Source organism: Apiospora phragmitis, assembly GCF_038363925.1.
Source record: "Apiospora phragmitis strain CBS 135458 chromosome Unknown utg000011l:1.0-3236445.0:1.0-3240683.0, whole genome shotgun sequence".
NCBI lineage: Eukaryota > Fungi > Ascomycota > Sordariomycetes > Amphisphaeriales > Apiosporaceae > Apiospora > Apiospora phragmitis.
The window spans coordinates 1769435-1789638 of NW_027117411.1; the positions used below are offsets into that span (position 1 = coordinate 1769435).

Genomic DNA, 20204 nt, shown 5'->3' on the forward strand with positions numbered 1-20204 from the left:
TCTTTTTGTGCTCCTCCTACAACCAGTTCTTGCTGTCATCAACTATATCAGAATAATATCCTTTCCGAACAACACCATGGAGACCTCCAAGAACACGACTGAGAGTAAATCGACTGGGGCGCCTCAGACTGTCCAGAATCGACGACCACGGCATGTTCCGGGTTGGAGATTACTCTCCGACCCGCTGCCCCGCAAGTCGAAGCTTAACAAAGCTTCAACTGTGTTGATGGCCATGATAATTGTTGTACTTCACGTATCTCGCTACCTTGTCCCGGAGGTTGCTACCCTCAGTCTATTCGCTCCCACCTTTTCATCTGCTTGGCTTAAAGCCTTCTTGCTTATTTGACTAAAACTGGCGAGCTTGTTTTTGGGTAGCATTGTGCTGGCTTTCCAGTCTACATCAAGAAGGTGCTACGAACCGCCGTCTAAAGGCCAAGATTGCTATTGTACAGCAATTCTTGCAGTATGCGCGTTCGTGGTTTACTACCAGGGCGAGATCGGACTAGCATTTATTGGCTACGAAGCTGAAATGTGGTATTGGATTGGTTATTGGATTGAGTGCTGGACAGGAGTGTTCTTGTCGATGTTCGACATATTTGGATGCACTTCAGACAACGAGGAGCCTTCCACCGAGGAGTGGCCCCACAGGGCTTGGTCGGAGCAGGAGCAGAGATCTGATTTGAGAAGTTTTGCACGAGTTCTTTCCGTTAGGCTGCCCCGGGCATGCTGGAGGGCATTATGGAGCAGGAGCAAAACTTCCCTCCTCAGCTCCCCGCAGCCAAGCAAGAGCCGGCGCACGTTGTAAAGGCTGGTCGTGATGGTGGTGTCAGTGTCGAGCTAGAAGTTCCACCGCCTGCATAGGTACTCTACTGAGCTAGCTGCGGAAAGACCTGGGTATATAGGCTGATACATATCGGAGACAGGATCATGAAGACTCCTTACAGAAACCGACGTATCGACTTTCATGAGGTCCGGTAAACCACTGTGAAACCGAAGGAAGGCCTCGCTGTGTGCGAGACGCAAGACGCTTAGGCAGTTGTAGTTGTGAGCGAATCAGATTGGTCTCGTTATATTTATTATCATTGGCATGCGACGAGAAACCAAGTCAATTCTACTTATTACATAGCAGCCCATTCAATGCTGAAAGCCCTGACATCCAAGGCCGTTTCTGCCTCATCCTTTTGCCGTTCCTCGCTCTCAACTCTACCGCCGATCAGGAAACTCTTCTTGACATTGGTACCCAGTCGGCCACCCGTCACGAGATCAAGTAAGTTGATGTCCTCGTTCCATTCAAACCCTGTAGCCTGGAAATGACTGTGAAACCTCAGAGGGTCGCCCGGGTAGACGTTATAGTCGCAGCCGAAGCGCAGCCCCGGCATCATGAAGTAGCCCTTGTCCTGTAGGTGAGCGTACAGCGGATACGAGGCCGGCACGTCGACGGATGCTATTGGCTCCTCCTGGCCTGGGGAAGGGGTGAGGAGCGCGCCGCTGGTGGTCAGGGTCGCCAGCCAGGCTTCTGGTGCTTCGCGGGTCACTGGGGAGTTTTTAGTAGTTGCGGCTGCGGGTTCTGGGGTCGTGTCAAATAAGCTTGTTGCTGCTGCTTCCGCATCAGCCGAAGAGGCAACGGTCACGTCTTCAGAGCTTTGCGTATCCGGCGCCTTCTTGTTCTTCTTCTCTTTCTTTTTACTGGCCCCCTTGTAGGCAAACATGGCTTTTCGAGCTTCCGTTGATTCACGCATACTACGTTGAGCATCACCGGTGACAGTCTTGATTGCGTCAATGTACTGCTTGTCCTGTGGCCCAGCCGCGGCGATACGAGCAGGGTGGTAGTTACTGTCGTCGACGACGAATGCAACGTTCTTCTCGACCAGCACCTGAGCCTCCTCGGCCATCAATTCTATGGGTAGGCCCATAAAGGCGCTCTGCTGTGGCGCCTGCGGCATGGTTCCTACAAAGACGGAGCAGATATTGTGGTTACGGCGTAGGTACATGACATCGTCAATGTCGAAGACGAGGTAGCGATTGGCTGCCTTCGAGATGCGCACATGGGGACGAGGACTGCTCGAGGTCATTGTCACGGTTCTGCAAAACGTTCCTGAGAGGTTGGGTTAGCAACAGCTTCTCGAGATGAAATGAAACAGCACCAGAGGTTGGTAAAGATATGACAGTCATTTTCTCTTTAAAATAAGTTTTTCAACACGAATGTTTTCAGGGGATTGACAGATATTATTTGGTGTAATCACGTCATAGGAAATGCGAGATAATAGAAGAATGTGGACTTACTTTTGCAAACTGTAGTTGTTGGACTGGAAGAGTCAGATCGAGGAAGCTCGAAAAAAGTTGGGGGAGTTTTGAGTGCAATCATTTTTTCTGCCGGTAGTGGGGTTCATCCACAGTGCCCACCAAATACGAATCTGCACTGTCTGGTGCTTCTCCTATGTCAGGGTAGAAAGATGGCCAAGTGCAACAATCATTGATCAGAATTCCATGTTTGGCTTGGTTGCATCTGCGGGTTTCTTCTCGGGCTCGTCACCGTCGGCAGGAGGAAGACTGAATGGCTTGATGATCAACCCTCTTGAGCGACTGAGACTGAAGGATAGATCATCTCGCGCATGTCCGTCCGATGAACCGCCACCTTTCTCATGGTAGACGGGAAGGCTGTGGACTCTCAAGAGTCCTTGCATTTGCTCGTCCGACTTGGAGTCCGACTTTGCACCTGGCGGTGGCGCGTGGACAGCGTTGAGCTGGAGAGGGACCAGTTCAACAACACCGTCCGACAGTAGCTCCATCCATCTGACAAACCCCGAGGTTCGTGGATACAGGGTCAACGGAAGCGTCACAATAGCAGTTACCCTTCCCGGGTATTGCCTCAGTAACGCTCGTAGAGAATGCAGGAACTGCAAAACTTCTTCAGGTCGTGATAGGGAGCTCGGATACAGTGTTGGTGATAGAAGACTAGGCACAATAATGCGATGCACCATCGACTGCGGCGCATTGACAATCTTGGTAGCAATCTCGTTTATAAAGAGTTTCAAGGACGATGGTGTAATGTCGGTGGGCTTTGCAGATAGCTTCGGCATGATCATTGACGGATGAAAGCCAGCCTGGCCCTTCACATCAGCGGGAGCAAGCCTCTTGGTGAGATCGAAGGAGTGACAGAAAACGGACGCAGGCTCAGAGCCTGGAGCGGCGGGTTTCTGCGGCCCTTGTATATCTGAATATATAGTTAGTGAGAAGCTCTTACACATTCCAGAGTAGGGTTTACAAACCTCTAGGCGCTCCAGCAGAGCTCAGGCTCTCATATCTCCATGCAATCTTCATCTTGTCGCCGGCAGCAGTCTCAGACTTGCTGGATGAACCTGTCTCGGTTGAAACGCTGGGAAGCTCGGCCTTCCAGCCTTCGTGCATGCCCAATACATGGACTTGGTGGCCCTGCACGAGACCTTCTGCTGCATAGTACCGCAGCAAGACGTTGGCAAAGTCTGTAGTACCGTGTTCTTCGATTAGGAGGGACGTTCCCAGAGGAAATCCGGCATGGCCAGCCAGTAGAGTGTCTAGGGAAGCTGTTCCGGTGGAAGTCGTTGGTCGTCCATCGAGAGGTGACGGCCGGACTCCAGGAATAGTCACTTTCTCTGCCTTTGCTGGTGACCCCTGGGCTGAAGCAGGGGTGTTAATCACCATGTTCCGCTTACGGAAAGACATTTCTCAAGTGAAGGGTTTCCAAAGTTTTGAGAAGGGGGTGTTCTTCAATTATCCCAGTGGTTGGGGTTGGGTTTATTAGTTGCCCGGTTCAGTTAGTAAAGATGTGTGCGACTTGAAGATTTATTATTCCACCCCAAGCGGAACCGGCCGTTAACACCAAGAGCCAGGACTTATATACCTACGTAAGTGATCGTGTCGCAAGACTTCTGGGATTGCTCGATAAATATCATATAGACAATAGTCAGGTAAAACCAAATGCTGGGTTATAGCGAATAAGGGATCTAATTTACTTTGAAGGCCATTGCATTGCATCTTTGGACCTGCCGTGATCCTTTGGCAGTTTGACGTTGATGTTTTTGACCCCCAAAAATGGACCCCGGCCGCTAAATCCAGTGCCCCGCTTTGGTCGCTGGAACTCAGAAGCATCAAAATTTCGAGCTTAAGTATTCCAGGCTCGCATCGCCTTGTCGGTCCAGTCGCACCCAACCCACGCTCTCCCCCCCCCCCTGGCCATAACTCGATCTCCGACCGCCATTGACACCGAAACCCTCCAAAAATCTCCCTCGACTTCTTCCCACCACGACAAGATGGCGACCAGCGGCGGCGACGCGCAGCTCTTCGAGGACAACTTCACCATCTACGAGCGGGACCAGTCCAAGTACGACCGGGTGGCGCGGATCACGGCGTCGACCGAGGACAGCCAGACGCAGCTGACGCTCGACGTCAACATCGAGCTGTTCCCCGTCGCCATCGGCGACCGCCTGACCGTCGTCCTGGCCACGAGCCTCAGCCTCGACGGCACCCGCGACACCGTGTCCGACGGCAAGGGCTGGCGCGACGTCAAGGGCGAGAGCTCGCTCGCCGACCTCTACGACTACGTCTGCCACGGCAAGATCTACAAGTTCGAGGACGGCGCCGACGGCCAGACCCTGTGAGTACATCCTCTGTCAGTTCGGCGGCTTGAAGGCGAAGAAGGTGCTAACCATTTGTCTTTTTTGCTCAATAGTAAGGCATACATCTCGTACGGCGGTCTGCTCATGATGCTCGAGGGTCCGTCCAAGAAGCTTCTACCTCTGCGGGTCGAGAACACCTACCTGTTGATCAAGAAATAAATGGTATCTGGGTATATCGAATTGAGAAATTCATGCCGCATTACTAGACAAAGCGTTCAGGAGTCCTCGTAGAGCTTTGATTCCAAGGCGAGCGATGTATTGAGATGGGGTATCATGGCGTCCAAAAAAGGAGGCATGCTAAGCTAAAACTATCTAAGGCAGATGCATCTATCTAGGCGTTCGGGGCGTTTCGTAGACATAATATTCATGCAGCACATATCAGCTCGCGCCAACTTCTAGCCGGCCATCTCTCATGTTGCTCCTTGCTCTTTCTACTCCCCACCTCTCCCTTTACACTACCTGGTGCGGACCAGGAAACGGCACTTCTCTGTGCAGTCGTCTCACGATCTCGTCGTAGTGTGTCTCATTTTCCTTGGTCAAGATCCCCTTGCGCACAAAGAAGTCCAGCAAGATCAGGGCGCAGTTGGGCTTGAACTCGCCGCGCGCCAGCGCCTCCTGGATCTCCGCGACCGTCCACAGGAAGAACTCGGCCACCTCGCCATCCTTGGGCGTGGGCACGACGTCCGCGGGCAGCTCGAGATCGTAGACCCACTGCGTCTCCGGGTAGATCAGGCCCTTCTCGCCGCCCGCCCGCTCGTCCGTAATGTAGATGTACGTGACCGTGCCCGCGAATTTGCACTTCTCGCGCATGAGCGCTTCCGGGAGGCTGGCCTCCTCGTCCGCCTCGCGGACCATGCACTCGAAGGGCTCCTCGCCCGTCATCAGGCCGCCCGCCACCGTGTTGTCGAGCATGGACGGGTACGTGCTCTTGTCGACGGCGCGCCGCGGCACCCAGATCTTGACATTATTATAATTATCATCGTCATTATCATTGTCATCGTTACCGGCCGTCGTCGAGGATGATGATGACGGGCGCACGTAGCCGGTCATGTGCACGCCGTACCGCATGACGCCCAGGAGCCCCGCGCCCGCCCGCTCGACGCTGTACAGGACCTCGGGCGCCTTCGGGTCGCTGGTGGCGTAGACGGGCCACAGCTCGTCGCGCCAGCCGTTCAGGAGCGCAAAGGTCTTTTGTTCGCGCCAGCGCTGCATCACGGCGGCGACGGCGGCCGAGCGCTCGGGCTCGGTCGGCTGCTCGAAGGCGCGCAGGGTGCGGGCGGGGGCATCGTAGTTGACGGAGCCGCGGATCTCTTCCGGGACTTCGAGGAGGGCTTCGACGACCTGGGGCAAGAGCAGGCCGATAGTCTGGTCGGTGCCGTCGGGGTTGCGGTGGAGCAGGGTGATGAGGCGGGTGGTGTCGACGGTCGTGCTGAAGGGCGTTTCGGTCTCGCCAGGGTACGGAAAGCTAGGTACAAGAAACAAAAGTGCGGTCAGATGGGGCGGTTTGTTGAGCAGACGGTGGGAATTTGGAGATCGACTCACGCGTCAGCCTGCCTCATAAGGTCGACGTTCCTGAAACGTGCCATATTACAGTTTGGTGTGGTGATGTTTGTATGATTTGTTTGCGTAATAATTGGGGGTTTTGCAGTTAGCCTCGCAGATGTCGAGATTGTTGGGAATCTTGCAACGCGAGGAGGGGTGTTATTGATTACGAAATTCGCTAACGGAAAGCATTGGCGATGTGAGAACGAAGGAGTTATTAATCGCGATGCATACAATCCAGGAGATGGAGATTGTAGTCTATTCGATCGAAGACGCCGAAATCGCATTGGCTTAGTATACCCCTATATTCGCTATAGGCGCTTATGTATGGTATGAGGGTGATCAGATGCCTGGGCCAATTCCTGTCCAGGTAATCGGTTGGCGGGGGTTCATCTCACTGGATGGCGGGGCGATCGGAAAACTTCCGCGCTGACGTCTGATCGATCATGGGAAGCTAAACTTTCTTTGTGTCGAAGATTCGAGCCATCGCCAGATTCATCTGGATTGCAAACAGCCAATTGGCCTTCTTTGCTGGTCTGAAACGTTCATAATAAGGAGCATCAGCTGAATCAGCTGAAGCAATCGCGTCACTCGACGTCTACCTAAAGTTGTCGCTTATTGAAAGTGCACAATCGACGCAAAGCTCAAGACAACTAACTCGGCGCATTCAACAGTAACAGTCTGTACACTGCAAATACCACTCGCAACTGTACGCTTTCCTCCGATTAGGGGCTATTAGCAAAGGCCATTACCACTACCCCCTTTTATGAAGTAGTGTGTATGCAATGGCGACACCGGCTCAACCTCTGTTCGGTGTTCTTCCGACAGGACACCCTCTTGCAACGGAACCCTCGTCAGCCCCAACTCCTACATCTTTTCTATATATCCTCCCCTCAACTACACCTACAAATCCCAAACCCTTCTCACACTTATCAGTATTCCTGCTCCCGGGAATAACACTACCCGAGAACACGGCAGCCGCCATCTACCTCGCCACCAATCCCGAAGTGCTAGCCAGCGGTGGCCAGCCCAATTTCCGGTTCCTAGGCGGCGTGGGCCCGGGTAAGGAGAGCGCCGTGTACAAGGTTAGCGCCACGGGTGGACAGGACGGTATTGTGGTCGGTGTCAGCATCGAAGATGCCGCGAGCGTCGCATCGCGCATCGAGGAGCTGTCCGCATCCAAGACAGATGGGGCCAGCTCACCCTCGGGGGCTTTAGTCAAGGTCGGAGGTGCTCCTCAGCCGCCCACGACTCAGGTGCTGGCGCAACGGATCATCAAGAACGCCTTCAACTTCCTCGCAAGTTTTAGCGGGCAAGCCGGCCAGGTTGAAGTCGTACCCCTCAGAGCGTTTGAGGACTGGTGGAGGAAATTTGAAAGCAGGGTGCGGAGCGATCCTACCTTTCTGGAGAGGGAGCAAGAATGAGGGCATCAAGTTGGATGCAAAGGAGCTATACCCGCCTAAGTCTTGAGTTATTCCTGGGCTACAGCAGCAGATACTGTACATGATGCCTCCAATCACGGCTGAAGAATTGGTTCATGCGCGAACATTGAATTGGGCATTGATGCACTCCAGACTACGGATGGCATAAAGGATGCCTCATATCCAATACTTGAGAAATGAAGCCGGGTGATCGACTTTAGCGACCAAAATATTTAATAACCTTGAAGATTGACGCAGTTATCGGATCACGAAACTCACATCCGAGCTCTTCAAGACGTAATGAAGAAAGAGAATTCAATGCCTTCTCGAACTCGCTAGATGGGCACGATACCATTAGCTGACATCGCTTTGTCGCTCTCATATCAATCTATCGCGACAACTTTGCTTGACAGCTTGGTCTCTTAGTCTAAAATGTCACGTTAGTTTTCTAACTTGACACTATACGATCAAACATAATTGAAGTCATTGTACGCAAGACATTCAATCCGGTATCATGGCTATAATTACTGTCCATACATCCTGAGGGACTTCTACTTATGCAGGTACAGTTCCAAGAAAGCCCCGAGATTAATTACATGACCATTATTGAAAGATCCAAATACCATTCTGGATGACCCCAAAACTATTACGAAATGGTTTGATTGAGGTATATTACAAGTTCTATGTCCATTTGAGACTTGAAAAGAAAGATGCCTCTCTTTGATATATTTCGTGACTATCTTTACTCTTCATCTCCTATCTTCAGAATCCCACTTAGGGGTAATCATTCAAACCCCCAGAATCTTTCATCTTCATCGGCAAGCGCCCTTTCGGGCAGCACAGCAGCGCGATCACGTCACATGGAGATTATTAATCAGTCATGCAGTCAGCCGTATCAGGTATGCCTACTGCCGACTTTCTCGGTGATCCTTCCAATGTGTTATCTGAGCACCCTATGTGCATCGCCCCTGTTCGTAACCACGAATCTCGTCAATGATAGCCGAATATATGATTAGTTAGGTACCCTATGGGCGACCTAGAATATGTTGTTACCCCCTCAAAGTATTAATTGCTTTTCTTCGGATCATTCGGCGCGGTGCGGCGCTGGATCAGTGATTGCTTTCCTCTTCCCATTGGGATTCAAACGACCCGGGTTCTCGTTTTAATCTATTTTCTTTTCTTTTCGTTTCTTTTTAGGCTGATCCTAGATCGAAAGCTGCTACTTCCTAGCCATGGAGTCATTTTTCAAAGGCGCAGTAACTAAAGTAGACCAAGGGTCGGTCACATCAGGACTCGCGTCTTCTCTACTACTACAATGATGTGCGTACCACCAGAACGTTGTACAGTATAAGGCGTTCACCGAGTCGGCTACATCCGACTCTGCATGTAGCTATCGATAATCTCGATACTGCAGATGCGGAAGCGTTTGGTGTTGGGGAGAGAGGGTTGCACTTCATGTCATCCGACGCTTGTGTCAGCGACATCATCCGCTGCAAGTGCAACATCGATGAGTTCATCGCGATACACAGGGATAATATGGACAACCTCTTTTGAGTATAGCGAGGAGTAACATGCCCGCCTTTCAAATTTTGTGGCTGGCCGCAAGTGACATCCGCGCCGGCCAATCAATTAATATAGATCTCCGCGTTTTTTATTACAGGACATTGTGGCTTAGGCCAATAAACTGGTACCTGCATGGTTTGACTACCTGCTATGATAAATACGAATCTCCACGCCTGGTGCTTTTTGTGATATGTGGTGTGATTAGGTATCTTATTCAGAGTTACATGCCACCAAATTGCCAATTCTTTCCTTCGATTCCATACACCCCACCCCCCAGAGTATCCACCATGAAGACCGCGACTTGAATATAATCTCCAGTGACTACCAGTTTCGGTGCTGTTGACCTATTATTATCCAGCCTCAAACTCTAGGAGGAGAAGCTCAAGCTTACCATGAACTTTTCTCTAGGTTTGTAGCCCCCGGTGTAGAAAGCACAGAGAGACCAGCATCGGCCGAAACAAGGAATCCTAGCCGCCTCGAGCCCATGGACCAACAGGGTTGGACGGGTGGCTCTTTCCTTCCTGGCTTCCCCGTCCTACCGAATTCTCGTCTGCATAACCCATCATGGCTGTTGTCCGAGGGAGATACTAGGTTGTTGTTCATGTGATCTACCATATACGGGTGCTCTTGGGCATGTGTCAACAATGACACACGATTCCCAGTGCTGACGAACGTTATGCTCTTACAAGCATACAAGTAGGACCCTACCCGTCAGCAAGTACGATTGAGAAGGTGCGAAGTTGCGAACATATTGTATAAGATCGGGACCTGAGTAACCACTGCACAAGGACAACACTGGCTGACCAACTCGATCGATCGTATTTTCCCTGACCTGCTTCTACATCCTGCCCAGATTTCCCGCTACCGCTCTTCTGCCGAGCCGTGCCTTAGGACATTAGCGATGGATTCCCGACGCATAAACTCAATCCAACGACGATTGAGAACTGTAAAGAGTTGTAGAGAACTGCCGGTTTCTCAAGTGGTTCGAAGCCGAACCTCCAACCGTAGTGGTGTGTCCAGCTAGGTATCGTGTGGGAGCCCCAAGGCCCAAGATGGCTTTCACATGTGCGGCCCCATGAGGCAGGTGGCTCGAGTAGCTACCTTGCCAGACGATATTCGGTGAATGGTTTAATTTCCATCCCTTGATAAGAGAAGCACATAATTTGGAACCCTAATCATTGCCGGGGAATGCAAGTCGGGACCGCTGAGCCTGCATTGCGCTACCTAGGCGGACAGCCCAAATTGGAGTACGTGGGATTGAAAATGTAGCCAAGCGGCCAATAAATATCAGCGTTTGGCACTCCAAAATGGGATCAGGGTCTTTCAACATCTTACCAAACATGACAACAGCCAGCTGAACAGAGGGCAATTTGCCTCGATTCCTTTTTCCCCCATTATTCCCTGAATACACCCTCACTAATCCGGTATTCCACCCGCTCCTCGAACACTTCCATCTTCGTGCAGCCATTTTGACGTCGCGAATCCCTTCCCGACGACTGCGACCCCCTCTCCTACATCGCGACCCCTTTCCGACGTCCTCGACCGCTTCCCGACGTTGGACCACTTTCGACGCGAGACGGTGGAAGGGGAATAATATACTTCTGAGAATTGAAGCGCGTGAAGGGTTCTAATGCGTACAAATTACAAAAGTTATTAGTTTGGGCCGAAAAGGGAATCGAGACAATTTGTCCTCTGTTCAGCTGTCGCAAAACAATGTCGGTGGCATGGTTCTCATCCCAATACACCAGAAGTGGGGTGGGTGTATCGGAGTGTCATGAAGTGGGAGGAGAGGCTGAAAAGCCCTTCAGAGAGCATGCCCCCAAAAAGAAAACCGCAGTCCTCTGGACTTGTGTAGGTGCTGTCCCTAATCTGATATACATGTTTTTGTCATAGTCATTCTTGTCTTCTTACTGATTGGAAACCCTGACTGGCAGTGTGTCTGCAACCAGGCTGGAATGCCTATTCGTCAAGAAATATGCCATGCGTGTGCCACACCTCGCTGCTCATATTGTCGAGTAGACACAGTAAGGAAGAGTGGACGTCCTGGGAATGTTCATTGCTCTTGCAGTTGTATGTTATGGCATCCGGGGGATTGCGGGTTGGAAATGGTGTGAAAGATTGTGGACGCAATCTAGGTTAGGCCAAATTGCAAGCCTCTCCTCCTGGGCAATTGCAGCCACGTAAGTAACATAAGCGAGTTGGTGGCGCGTGGGCGCCGAGGGGCACCGAAGGCTGTCCGCGACGCTAAGACTCGTGCTTACGTCTTTGATGAGGGTTCTTTCTTGCAGTGCACGTAAGTACTTAGCCTAAGTACCGAGAGCATGAAAATCAAGCCCCTTAAACGATGCCAAGGTCTCAGTGCTGTGTTGGGACAATTATGTGCATGTATATATTTACCTATGTTGCTAATTATCTGTGTTCGCATACTCCTTAAGTTTGCACGAAAGGTTCTCTCCCCTCAAATGCGTCGAGTAACGTGGTTTTCCCTTCCCTTCTCCATGTACCGAGAGAGCATTGAAAGTCATGTCTTTAGAGTAAAATTTTTTTTGGAGAGGACGGCTGTTTTTGGTTCCATCCCGATTCCCCGGACAGAGGCATCAAATCAGCACAATAAATACTACAGCGTTATCTCGTGATAAGACTCTCTCGTCTGCTCAGCTTTTAAATCAGGCTGGCTAAGGCTAAGTAAGCTGTGCAGCACCAAAGCACCGGTATCATTGGTAATTCCCATACCGAATTAAGCCAACTTTCGTGTCTTGTCAAGACTGGTCGCTTCGGAACCTCATATAGCTTGGGCGAAGTGCTCAGCATCGGCACACAAGGTCATACGGGAAGAGAACACATCACGCGCACATACCCACCAATCATACCTATACTTCTGAGTTCTAGTACCCTTCATTACTGTAGTCATCAAGTACATTCATAACTTCGGTTAACCATCTCAGATTGGGCTCCAACGAAGGCCTCTCCCATTTGCTTGATAAGGACATGCGGAAGGAATCAGCCAATGGGGGATATGCTTGATACAGACTAAGGCAACTGCCGTGACGCCATTTTTTCGACGAGGCAATCTTCAAGCCTCGCTTCAGGCATTAGTACATGAGGTTGAGATCTTCGGCGTGAGTCGATGCCTCTAAGTGATTGGTATGATATATATGTACTGTGAAGGACAACATTGACCGCCTGAGATACCACCTGTACAATGATTATTTGACCATCATTCCGGATTGGATATCAGGTATGTGGTCAGTTTCGCAGGGCGTCTTTCAAGTGCTTGTGCTATTGTTCCAGATATAAAACAGCGCGTCTCGTCATCTTCGTCTGCAAATAGTCTGACACATCACTTTCTCTGCTCGGATGATCTACAATTTAAAATTACAGAACTTGGAAACTTCATAGTCTCGACTATTCGAGATTACACTACTGCGCCACTACTACCGCCATCCATACCTATACTGTTCGCCTTGCGTTGTGCCTTTCCTCAGTTGGGATACCCTAGACACCATGGGCGACACGTCGAGCCCAATCCGTACCAAGAGACTATTCAACTGGGATTCAAACTACATGGGCAAAGCTGATGAGAATACACCTTTTCTTGTCTGGAAGGAACTCATCCTGGAGGAACAACAATTCACTGATCCGCTCGACGAATTCCTGTCGATTCCCCACCATTCATCCGAGAAACAATACCTTTCTCGGCTATTTTATCCCCTTTGCAGCAATCAGTCCGTTCGTGAATGCAGAACTCAATGCAGGACTCAAAAGTATACACCTCTCAACCGAATTGCGGCGTGGATGGACGATAGCAGCAGAACGTATAGTGGTGTTATGACAGATGCCGAGTTCCGGGAGAATCTCACTGAGAAGGTGACAACGTCCAAACTATACTGAAGTCTCACACGCTGACAACGACACAGCGGTTGGGACATGAAACTTTGCCAGATGCCCTTATTAGACGCATGTGAGAGTTTGTTGGTCCCTGATAGCGAGAATACGTGCTAATATTGCCAGTCATATACCCAGCCCTCATCCCGAGACTATCAGTAGCCTAATATGCAGTGTTCCCAAAAACCAAGCCGCCGTTCTTGGAGGGTTTCTGAAGAGACATATCAAAGGTGAGGGTTTGGTGAGTCTTCGCTTCGTGGTAAGCCATTCGATCTCATGCCATCCACAAGTGGTGAATGCAAGCTAACAGCCCCTAGGATGCAATGAACACGTTCGTGATGGAGTGTCACCTACCCTTTTGGGTATGGGGAGATCGTGCTGCCGGAACCAAGCGGCAGGATGATCGAGAAACCCGGGATGGTGGCTCTCTCAGAAAGACCGAAGACTTATCCTTTCTAGCACGGCCAACAGAGTTGGATGTCGACAAGGGAGAGTACCCGGCAGCCGACTGCCTATATGAGGCCCAGTCATCTTGTGTGGTGACGGGTTATAACAACTCCTACTGGACAGCAATTTCCCTGGCGGATACATACTTCTATCCAGGTGGAATAGACAATGATGCACCGGACTGCGATGAAAACGAGGACATGCTACCATTCTACAAGGATGAGAAAGATCTGGACCCCTTGACCATTGGTAAGTTCGCACGTCCTCAAAGTCAAAGCAAGTTGGATCCTAGGCATTACTTTCTGTTCGTATTGAAAGAACGGCTAGATAAGGCTAGAGGAGAGTGGGCAACGGTTTTGTTCGAACTTTCCTTTAAAGTCCGGAATTGCGTAAGCGATTTCTCATATTCCCTTGACTACTCTAAGAAGCACTGCTTCAAGATCAGCTATTATAATGTCATTATATACTCTTTGAGTTATATAAGTCAGGCATACTTACTATATTAGCCACAAAACTCAGATACTGTGTGTTCTCCATCAAAGATAGCCCTAGCACATAAGGATGGGCACGCAAACCCGGTTCATCAAAGCTACGAATGGGTCACTGGATCCATGTCTGTACTCGAGCAGCTCCAGGCGACTTTGATAAAGCTGATTAACGCCTGCGATCATTTTGATCAATACGAACTCCCTATACTGATTGGCCCGGAATCCTCAAACCAATTATTGTTACCGCCAATCCAAGAGATCCGACAATCTATCCTCGAACTACACATTTTGCAAGACGATCTGCTCGACATATGCCGCCAGGCCGAGTATTTCAAACAAAAGGTCAGTAAAATCATTGCCATATTATGCTAGTGAGTACGAATCTAACTTCTTGATAAGTTTGATCTACTTCTGTCCGTCGTAGACAATTCCGCAACCGTGCTGCAGCAACAGAATCATACCGCAAACTTCACATACGTAAGTTGTAGAAAAAGGCCCTCGAAACAAATTCTCACTAACAAAGCCGATTAGATACAGTACTTCGGAGCACCGACGCTGGCTGCTGGCCTTTTTCAGGCCAACGTACTTGCAGGGGCAACGTTCGTACGGTTTCTACTATCATCAGTAGTGATTGCCATCCTGGGTTTCATGGTCCAGCGACTACAAGACATGTGCTCATGGTCAACACTCTGGGATCGATTGATTCTAAGTCATTTGCCTTCTAGGGTAGTTGGTCAAAGGAAGGATCTAGGCGAGTCCGGTTCACGGCAAGCACCCGATGCTTCTAGCCGCAGGCGACAGAGGAGCCTCCCAAGGCAACATACAATGAGACCTCACGGGTCAATGGCGGACCACCGCTGGGATGGCCGTAGATTTACGTGGAGTAGTTCTGGGCCGAATGGACAATTGCTCAGCGATGGGATGGGAGAAGAACATGCCCCTTTACAATCGGAGCGAGGACCGGAGCTCGTCACACCAGAACGGGCTTATAATAGAGGAAGAAGGCCCCATCCATCTTTACATCATAATTGAGTCTCTATTGCAAACAATTCAAGATGGCTCATTGGGCCTGCTAACCCTCCCAGTATGTGAACGATTGTTTAGGAGTATACTATTGATGACTGCCCTCGAATTAGAAACAAAGCTTTAGGAATGATCAAATAAGAGGATGAGTCCCGCGTACTATCGTGAGTTTTAGATAATGATCACAAAACTCGAATCGATAATATTGTGACTATAAATATATAGGACTACACGTTTTGCATATTTCAAATAACCATGTCACATCTAAGATATTTTACTACTTCCCACCGAGTTGCTATTAGAGATAGTAGAGTATTTGGACACACTCTACTCGTCATCCGTAATCTGTCAACGCAGTACTCACGGCTTACTGCTCTCTAGTGTATACATAATAAAGCCGGGCTTGGGTGCGTAATGCACACTTGCCTGACTCTTATCTGTAGCAACGTCAAATATTGGGGGGTCTATATCAACCCACGTTTTGAATAGAGGCGTAGAACGAGAATCGCTATTCCCAAAGTTTATCTCACCTATTTCGCACAAGGCAGCGGTACTTTTGAAGTGATCGTCATTGTGGATATTGATGCCTAAGTAAATCAGCCCCGTGATTGCCTCGGTTGCTCATATAGCTAGCTCACCCAATCTACAACAGCCACGACAGCAAGCGACGCCTTCTCGCTATGGTCAAGAGCGGTACATACATCTCGGTCGCTCACTCCGAAACTGTGCAACCACAACGATATACCTGTACATCGGCCATTGCGTAGGCACTGACAGGCGTAGAATGGCGGATAGCCCCCTTTTCATCGCAGCCCAGGCACGACAGCAACTTGAAATCTGGTTTTGGGGCGAACAAGGCAGACTCTTATCAGGCCGAGTATCGGCGATCAGGGGACTGCACAGAATATATACTGTGGTCGGATGACCCGTTTAGGTATCCCCGTGCTCTGTAGGTGATATTGCATTGTTTTTGATAGGAAACGCGTGTTTGTATTGCTCGGCTCACCGGTTGACCCCTCATCATCATAGCAATATTTGGCGAGCCAATAACTACCTCCGTCTGCCCAGAGGCTGATGGTCATGAAACGATCAGTTCGTGGCGACGGGCTATTGGTTGGCAGTCAGAAACCTTAACCAATCACCCGGGGCTCCAAATACATGTACGACCGCCATGAAAACCCAACGTCCATGGGTGATGCTACCCAAGATTCAGGTTGGACTCTCATTGCTTCAAATGCGCCCCGATACATTGGCGTCATGCACTTTCGCCTCACTTATCGTCTTGAGGCTCTGCTGATGGCATATTTTGAAAGATGCCTAGTAGGACTCCTTGAGCCTAACCTTTCCCCGATCAAACTATGCCTTGCAAGTAGACGAGCAAGCAACACCTTCTTCCGAAGGTAGAGATAGCTTCCGTACCAGACAAAGGTCTTAAGGCTTTTCAACATAGGCAATATGGCTAGCCTCACAGATCTCGAAGGACGCCTCGCGGGCCTCGGTCTGAGCGCCCCTTTCCGAGCGTCCCCGCAGCCAATGCCCTGACGAAACCCATCGACATCTACCGGCTACACCTCGCCAGCCTTATCGCCTCGACGCTAGAGTGCGATGTGGCGGCCGCCTACGAAGCAATATTGACGGCAACCGATCTGACCTTGGCGGACCTAGCGGTGGTCGTGCCCAAATTGAAGCCGAAAGATGTCAAAGATATCAAGGCGTTCGCTATAGAACTAGTCCAGAAAGTACGCGCTCTAACCGGGGTTTTGCTTGTTGCTCCCCAAAACGCTATGGCAAAGAATAAGATGAGCTAACGACCCCCCTTTCATTTGTAGCTACCTACGTCGCCCCCTTTATGCGGTCCCTTACCCGGATGGGGTTCAGCTCCGCTTCTTCTTCTCTCAGAAGACCCTCCCTCTTTTGATGGTACCGTACATCCGTGAGAGAGGCACGACCTACGGCGAAGATCATGCACAGGGGCTCCAAGACCCGGCCAATCCGGACGGGGGTCGTAAGAAGATCGTTGTGGAGTTTTCGTCGCCGAACATTCCCGGCGACTTCAATGGATCCCACCTGAGAAGTACCATCATCGGTGCCTTCGTGGCCAAGATGTACGAGTGCATGGGCTGGGACGTGGTGCGGATGAACTACCTCGGCGACTGGGGCAAGGATCTGGCCATCTTCGCGGTCGGGTGGGAGAAGTACGGCTTCGAGGAGGCGTTGGAAGCCGACCCGCTCGACCACATCATGGATGTCTTCGGCAAGATCAAAGCCGACTTCCAGCCCGAGCTGGATGCCAGCAAGCAGGCCAAGAACGAGAACAAGAGCACGGCCGAGATCGAGAGCCAGGGCATCTTCGCCCAGCGGGACGGCTTCTTCAAGAAGCTGGAAGACAAGGACGAGGAGGCCCTCGCGTTCTGGAAGAAGTTCCGCGACATCACCCTCAGCCAAGCTCGAGCCGGCCTACAAGCGGCTCGGGGTCACCTTCGACGAGTACTTGGGCGAGTCCCAGCCTCTGCAGGAGACCATGACCGAGATCGAAGCAACCCTCACCGCGAGCGGTGTGCTCCAGGAGAGCGATGGGTCCCAGATCATCAACTTCGAGGACCACGGCAACAAGGGATTGGGCACCGTCATCGTGCGGGCCCGCACGGGCTCCAGCACGTACTTCCTGCGGGACCTCGCCGCCGCGGTGGACCGCGAGAGGAACCACGCGTTCGACAAGATGATCTACGTCGTCGCCTCGAAGCAGAACTCGCACTTCCAGCAGGTCTTCAAAACCCTCGAGCTCCTGGGTCGCGCGGACCTCGCCGAGAAGCTGCAGCACGTCAGCTTTGGCGATATTACGGGCATGGCGCCCCACGTGAAGAAGACCATGTCGCTGGGCCACATTATTGACGAGTGTGCGGAGATCATGCAGGCTGCGGAATCTGAGGATGGAAAGGAGAATGAGGATGACGGCGACGAGGGCACTGCTGCCACCGCTGATGGTGAAGAAAAGCTCGCCCCGGCTGGTGGAGGTGATCCGGCTGCTGTTGGCGGTCTTCTATCCTTGGACCTGTTCGGGAAGCGCTCCCACGGCTACGCCTTCGACAAGAAACGCATGACGGCTGAGGAGGGCGACTCGTGCTGGATGCTCCAGCGGGAGCACGCCAAGCTTGTCTCGGTAATCGCCGAGCTCAGGGGACCCGAGGGAGAGGGCGACAATTCCGGAGGCGACGATCCGACCCCTGACCACGCAGTGCTGCAGAGGGACGAGAGCATTGACCTGCTCAGGATGTTGGCACAGTACCCCGACGTCACCGCGGCCACGTTCAAGACGCTCGAGCCCCACGGGTTGCTGTCGTACCTGTCACGGCTGGCGGAGGCGTCTGCGATGGAGCTAGATGAAGAGGAAGAAGATGAAGGTGGTGATGAAGATGGGGCTGGACCCAGCAGTGCTGCTCCCGAAGAGGAGACGGCCGAGAGCCGAAAGGCGAAGTTGATGTTGTACGAGTGCGTCAAGCAGGTGCTTGGCCATGGGATGAACTTGCTTGGGGTCCCCCCTATTTGAGGTTTAAGCACACACACAGGGCTTGGCGTGTTTGACATATTGGGTTGTTCCTCGAGCGAATCTTGGGTTCAGTTGGTCTGCGTTGTCACTTTGGTTATGATGATTACGACGATGATGGGCCGTGTACAAGAAATTGTTTACAGTATTATCTAACGACAGATTGATCACCATTGGGTTTATAACATGGAAAAAGCTGATTGCCGAGCATGATGGTGACATGCAACCAGCGGGGTTTTTTTTTCCAGGGCGAACCAATCGACCCCCTATTCTACGAAATCCCTTAACTATTGCCCAATTCATCCTGACGTATTTCGAGACTAATCCGAACGTAGAATACAATAGCGACATTATTATGAGTGGCAAAATGCACTTTACATCGTAGGCCACCCAGATACTCATCCATTCTCTCACCTTGGTCTTTCAAACACATCAAGCTTGTCACACTTCCCGTTTTGAGTTTACGCTGTCGTTGTACAGCTTGTTTTTAGTTTTCTATTCATTGGGAACCATATCTCCGATCTCGCCATTGCCTCCACCTTGTGCGTAGTTGAGAAAAGATAAAGCGATAACAGCCGCTTGGGAGTACTGAGGGAATAAATAATTCACTCATGAATCTCCGGTCATAGCTAGAATATGCCGAAAGCTTTCCTAGGACAAAATCACCGTTTCTTGGATATCCGAGGCCACTCACTATCTGTAGGAGCACACACATTCTCGGCGGTCCACCAAGCTCCTCGACTCTTAGCGCTGTCTACACCTCTCTGGAGCCGCATGCACCTCACTCCCCATTAGCATTCACGATCTGACTCAACATGAGCCTGATGCGCAGGGCAGTGGCCTTCAAGTTGCGAAGATCGATCCATTGTCAGGATGGCGCCTTTGGGTCACCCATGCTTGGTATGCCAAACGGCTCCAGCCAACAGCAAGCCGCTACCTATCAAATGGCGAACAGTGTCCTTCATTGACTATCCAGGCATGTTCCTCTCGCTTCTAGAGGTTGTCACCCTTATCTACGCTGTCGAAAAAGGGCGGTGCCCACCAAAGATGGGGCAGTCCTGACATAGTCGCTACGCTCGCCATCAGTGCCGCGGCCATAGCCTGTTTCGCCGCCTGTGAGTGGCTTGTGTCGAGTGCAAAAATCCAAAGGGTCCGAATGCTGCCTCTGTTTCCCATCCGCCGTATTAACACACGAGTACTAGCCTCGATCTTCTTGTACGTTTCGACTCTTACTCAGCAGGAGCGCCTTTGCCTCCTTTTCTTCCTAACACCCCCAACCTCGCCGGATTTCATGCATGATTACCTCCAATACTACAATGCTGACTATCAAACTAGGACCTCGTTCCTCGTCGGCTTCCCTTTCATGATGACTACTGTATTCTTGCCCCAGCGGTTTCAAATCCAAAACGGCCTGACAGCCATTGAAGCCGGCCTCCGTATGCTCCCTCTTCTGCTGCTGTCGGCCACCGTGGGGGTCTCGGCGGGTTGCTTGCAGTCCGTTGGAACGTCAGCTGGTACACCTTAGCCTCTTCGCAGTGCTTGCAAATTGTCGGGCTCGGGCTCATGACTACGCTGCCGACGACAGGAGACGTGTCGCCTGCGCAGTATGGATACCAGGCAGTGCTGGGTCTTGGTT

At 51.2% G+C, this 20204-nt stretch overlaps 7 protein-coding genes across 7 annotated transcripts; 4 read left to right on the forward strand and 3 right to left on the reverse strand.

The window, feature by feature from the left end:
• Positions 1-1118: 1118 nt before the first annotated feature.
• On the reverse strand, positions 1119-2072 carry PG994_013311 (tRNA-splicing endonuclease subunit tsp-4; the record flags this gene model as incomplete). Its single annotated transcript, XM_066864720.1, has 1 exon — positions 1119-2072. One exon carries the CDS (start codon positions 2070-2072, stop codon positions 1119-1121), a length of 954 nt encoding a protein of 317 aa, XP_066709681.1.
• A 405-nt stretch (positions 2073-2477) lies between these two features.
• On the reverse strand, positions 2478-3702 carry PG994_013312 (elongator complex protein 4; the record flags this gene model as incomplete). Its single annotated transcript, XM_066864721.1, has 2 exons — positions 2478-3214; positions 3270-3702. The coding sequence occupies 2 exons, from the start codon at positions 3700-3702 to the stop codon at positions 2478-2480; spliced, it is 1170 nt and encodes a 389-aa protein (XP_066709682.1).
• A 587-nt stretch (positions 3703-4289) lies between these two features.
• PG994_013313 (DNA-directed RNA polymerases I) lies at positions 4290-4814 on the forward strand (the record flags this gene model as incomplete). Its single annotated transcript, XM_066864722.1, has 2 exons — positions 4290-4633; positions 4709-4814. The coding sequence occupies 2 exons, from the start codon at positions 4290-4292 to the stop codon at positions 4812-4814; spliced, it is 450 nt and encodes a 149-aa protein (XP_066709683.1).
• Positions 4815-5105: 291 nt separating this feature from the next.
• PG994_013314 (thiamine pyrophosphokinase-related protein) lies at positions 5106-6214 on the reverse strand (the record flags this gene model as incomplete). The annotated part of the gene is made up of 2 exons (XM_066864723.1): positions 5106-6120; positions 6198-6214. 2 exons carry the CDS (start codon positions 6212-6214, stop codon positions 5106-5108), a joined length of 1032 nt encoding a protein of 343 aa, XP_066709684.1.
• Positions 6215-6982: 768 nt separating this feature from the next.
• PG994_013315 (uncharacterized protein) lies at positions 6983-7621 on the forward strand (the record flags this gene model as incomplete). Its single annotated transcript, XM_066864724.1, has 1 exon — positions 6983-7621. One exon carries the CDS (start codon positions 6983-6985, stop codon positions 7619-7621), a length of 639 nt encoding a protein of 212 aa, XP_066709685.1.
• Positions 7622-12685: 5064 nt separating this feature from the next.
• On the forward strand, positions 12686-14873 carry PG994_013316 (Nicotinamide n-methyltransferase; the record flags this gene model as incomplete). The annotated part of the gene is made up of 9 exons (XM_066864725.1): positions 12686-12837; positions 12937-13048; positions 13099-13142; positions 13193-13325; positions 13384-13762; positions 14033-14343; positions 14401-14478; positions 14533-14727; positions 14790-14873. 9 exons carry the CDS (start codon positions 12686-12688, stop codon positions 14871-14873), a joined length of 1488 nt encoding a protein of 495 aa, XP_066709686.1.
• Positions 14874-16496: 1623 nt separating this feature from the next.
• On the forward strand, positions 16497-18571 carry PG994_013317 (arginyl-tRNA synthetase; the record flags this gene model as incomplete). The annotated part of the gene is made up of 3 exons (XM_066864726.1): positions 16497-16763; positions 16903-17497; positions 17562-18571. Coding segments are annotated over 3 exons (1872 nt in total), but the record flags the coding sequence as incomplete, so codon positions are not given.
• Between the last annotated feature and the right edge of the window lie 1633 nt (positions 18572-20204).